Genomic DNA, 3,789 nt, shown 5'->3' with positions numbered 1-3,789 from the left:
GGGGGGGTCCGGGGCTTTGTTTCTGCCCCCGCGGCAGGAAATCGCCGTTGTTATCACCCGGTTTATTAGAACCGGTTTGCGCCGGTGGCTCAGCCTCCCCCCCCCCTCCCGCGGAGACCCGGGCCGCCATTGGCGGCTGTGAGCACCAAAAGCGGCAAAATCCATCCAAAATGCAGCCGTGGGATCCTGCGGCCCGCCGTGGGCAGCTGGTGCCCGGTGGAGCTGCCCGGTCCCCTGGCAGGGGTCGGTGCGGGAGCCCCGGGGCTGGGGACCGCGGCCCCCCCCCAGGCATTCCTCCTGGCCGGCGGGAGTCTGGCCGTGGCCCCCCATCACCTGTGGGCTACGGAGGGCTGAGGGCACCTGCTCGGGTGCAGCAAGGTGCAGGGCACCCCGGGGTGCTCACCCAAGGGATGCCCAGGGGTGAGAGCTGAGCCTGGGGGGTGTGGGGGCTTCCCAAACACCCTGGTGCCCCGACCCCCTCCCTGTAAGGAGACCCTGGGGCTCAGCTTGGCCCCTGCCCCTCCAGCACAGGGGTGTCCTTGAGGTCCCCATCCCCGTAGCATCCCCATCCCTGCAGCATCCCCATCCCCACGGTGTCCCCCATCCCTGCAGACCTGCCTCCGGGGACTCCACGGTGGGTGAAGGAGATGAGAGACCCAGACTGGAGCCCGGGAGAAGCACCGCAGGGAGCAAGCGGGAGCCTTAGGGCGGCTTCCCCAGGGCAGGCGCCTGGCACGGACCCGGTGTTGTACAAACACACCTGCACGCACCACTCCATCGCAGAGCCCCGAGCACGCACCCCTGCACGCGCAAAAAAAACCCCACAGCCTCGCACGCACAGCCCTGTGCGCACCCACCCGGCGTGCGCACCCCCGCACGCGCACACGCTCCCGTGCACGCACGCGCACGCGTGCAACCCTGTTTTGCTCCCTGGGTGCGGGGTTCACCCCGTTCCTCGCCCGGTCGTGGTACCCGTTGTGCCTTCGGCGGTTGTCTCGGCCGTTGTCCGGTTGTCAGCTGTGGGGTGTCTGCGAAGGGCCTGGCCCCGTGTCAGGCTGCCGGTGACAGCGCTTCGTACCTGGCCCCGTGCGAGCGCCTGTACCGCAGGGGTGCAAGCGTGTGCGTGTGTATCTTCGCCCGTTGTGCATGTAGGGGATACGAGCATGTAGGTGTCGTATGTGTGTACACACACGTGCGTGTGTGTGTGTCTCCCTCGGGGTGGGTGGGGTTGTGGGTACGTACGGGTGTTGCTGTCGGCACACCCCGGCTCTGCCATTGCGCCCACGCTCATTTACACAAACCCAGGGTTTCTTCTCCCCTTTCCCCCTCGCCTCGGATGGTTGTAATAATATTCTGGCTCCTCTCCAAGTATCGGGGTTGCCATGGAAACAATAAAACTGCAGCGATTTCGGGCTCCAGCTCTACCGTCTCCCATTGTAAACGTGGAAGTGCCGGAGCGGGCAGGCAGCGATTCCCCCACGTCTGCGCCCCACGCCGGGGGACGCTGCCCGAACCTTGTGTGCACACCCGGCCCTGCACACCCACACACGCAGGTGCTGCGGGTGCTCCTGGCCGTGGGCAGGTGGCCAACACCGGACTCGGGAGTTTCTATAGAAACCGCGAGGCAGTGGCTGAAAATGCCTTTTCCATCGAACAAAACAAAAATACACTTTGGGTGTGTGTGTGCGTGCACAGCCCGGGGAGCTGCAAGCAAGGGGCTGGCTAACAGGGTTGATTTGTCCCCTCTCAGAGGTGACTTGGCATGGTGGGGACCCACTGGGGCACCCCCAGGAAGATGTAAACATGAGGCTAAGGGAGCTGGGCAGTGACCAGGACCAGGACCTGCGTGGGGAGGTGTGTGGGTGCTGCTTGCGCACCCCCGGGGGTGGCAGGGTGCAGGGCTGGGGCTGTCCCAGTGCTCTCGTGGCAAAGCATGGCACATCAGGGCGAGTGTCAGGCACCCCCACCCTGCTCTGGATTTGTTCCTTCATGGGTGAAGTGGGTCCCACGGGTCCCGTCCTTGCACGAAGTGGCCATTAATGGTGGCCCTGGGTGTTTCCCTGCAGGGAGGATCCACCGCGGCGCTGCTCCAAAATGCACAGGACCACCAGGATAAAGATCACCGAGCTCAACCCCCACCTGATGTGCGCCTTGTGCGGCGGCTACTTCATAGACGCCACCACCATCGTGGAGTGTCTGCACTCCTGTGAGTGTCCTGGGCTCCCGGCCGGGGCCACGCTGTACCTGGGGTACCCCGAGCCCCGGGAAGGGTGGCCGTGCTGCACCAAGACCCTCCTGCGGTGCCCAAAACCATCCTGCATCAGGCATTGCTGCCGCATGGAGCTGTGGGGTCATGGATGGGGGCGAGCAGGGGTCCCAGCCCCGAGCCAGTGCGGGGGTGAGGGCTGCTTTGCTGGGCTGGCACAGGGGCTCTGCCCCCTCGTCCGTCTGTCCATCTGCTCATGCCGAATCTTTCCCCACAGTCTGCAAAACCTGCATTGTTCGGTACCTGGAGACGAACAAGTACTGCCCCATGTGTGATGTCCAAGTGCACAAAACCAGACCCCTCCTCAGCATCAGGTGAGCTTTGGGGGCTCCCCGCACGCCATGCCTCTGTGTGGCACCAAGCCCCGGCCCCGTGTCGGTGCAGCCTGTGCCTGCTCTAGGGTGCAGCCCTGAGCACCCTGAGATGGGGAGCAGGGCTCTGCGGCCAGCCCAGGTTCACGATGGTGCAGCTGAGCAGGGACCGTTGTACCTCTTGTGGCATGAAACCTCTCTGCTCCTGACCCCGCACCCACAGCAGTGGGGATTTGGGGTGCTCTCCGGGTGGAAGGGGAACAGGGAGAGTGGGAAATGCCACCATGGAGGGAACAGGACCCAGGGACATCTCTTCTGTGGCAGGAGGAGGAGGCTGGGGTGGGTGCCAGCCAGAGCAGGGGCTGCCTGTGCCCATCCCTGCGCATCCCAGACCACAGACGTCCATCCATCCGTCCCTGCAGTCCCACCGTGCGCAGTTTAACCTGGGACCGCCTGTGTTTTCTAACTCCCTGCTCTTTCCCCCATTGGGGATGGTGCCATGTCCCTTGGGGGATGCCAGGGTGGGCTCACGGCAGCGCAGGTGAAAGGGTGCCCGGCCACGGTGGTGTTGGCTTCGTGCCGGCTCTGCCCCGGCCCCGCGTCTGGCTGGGGAAAGCCAGACACGTCCCGTCAGTTGTGGAATTGGCTCTGCAGGTGGTTGGCATAGAAACCATGAAAGGCTGCAATACATCACTCGGCTTTTTTTTTATCCTCCTTTTTTTTAGCCTCTTCCGTGTAAATCTGTTTCTGTAGTAACACTTTTTCCGCCTTCCTCCCCCCCCCGCCCCGGTTGACTATGAAATATTTACACTCCGGCTCCCACGGCTCCCTCGCCAAAACATCCCTGTCTGCGCGCGGAGACGGATACGCAGCTGCCTGCGCCGCAGACGGGCACCGCGCACGTGAGCAGCTCTGCGCCGGCGACCCTGAACCCCGGCTGTCGTGGTGGCACAGTGCCTTCGCCTCCCGTTTGGTCCCGGCGGTGGGAAATGTGGGGCACATGCAGGCAGAGGTGCTGCCGCAGGTGACAGGGGCCTGATCCAGATCTGGTGCCACAGAAAACTCTCTGCACCGATGAGGAGCTTGCTTTCCCCTTTGCTTCCCAAACCAGAGCCGCGGTGCCACAGCAGCGCCGAAACACCCGTGCCCTGGGCATGATGCTGCGTGGTGCTGAGGGTGCTGCCCACGCCTGGCCACCATGGCACCCCCCCC

General features: G+C 64.3%; 1 protein-coding gene across 1 annotated transcript in view; it reads left to right on the top strand.

The window, feature by feature from the left end:
• Window positions 1-2,070: 2,070 nt before the first annotated feature.
• Window positions 2,071-3,789, top strand: part of PCGF2 (polycomb group ring finger 2) — a 5,927-nt gene continuing 4,208 nt past the window's right edge. Inside the window, exons 1-2 of the mRNA XM_010585690.1 lie at window positions 2,071-2,206; window positions 2,484-2,580. Coding sequence (XP_010583992.1) covers window positions 2,095-2,206; window positions 2,484-2,580 — 209 coding nt within the window. The 5' untranslated portion in view covers window positions 2,071-2,094. The remainder of the gene's footprint in view (window positions 2,207-2,483; window positions 2,581-3,789) is intronic.

This window comes from Haliaeetus leucocephalus, unplaced genomic scaffold (assembly GCF_000737465.1).
Source record: "Haliaeetus leucocephalus isolate CR32 unplaced genomic scaffold, Haliaeetus_leucocephalus-4.0 Scaffold110, whole genome shotgun sequence".
Taxonomy (NCBI): Eukaryota; Metazoa; Chordata; class Aves; order Accipitriformes; family Accipitridae; genus Haliaeetus; species Haliaeetus leucocephalus.
Note: the sequence above shows the minus strand (reverse complement) of the source record. Positions and strands in the feature narration are given on the sequence as shown.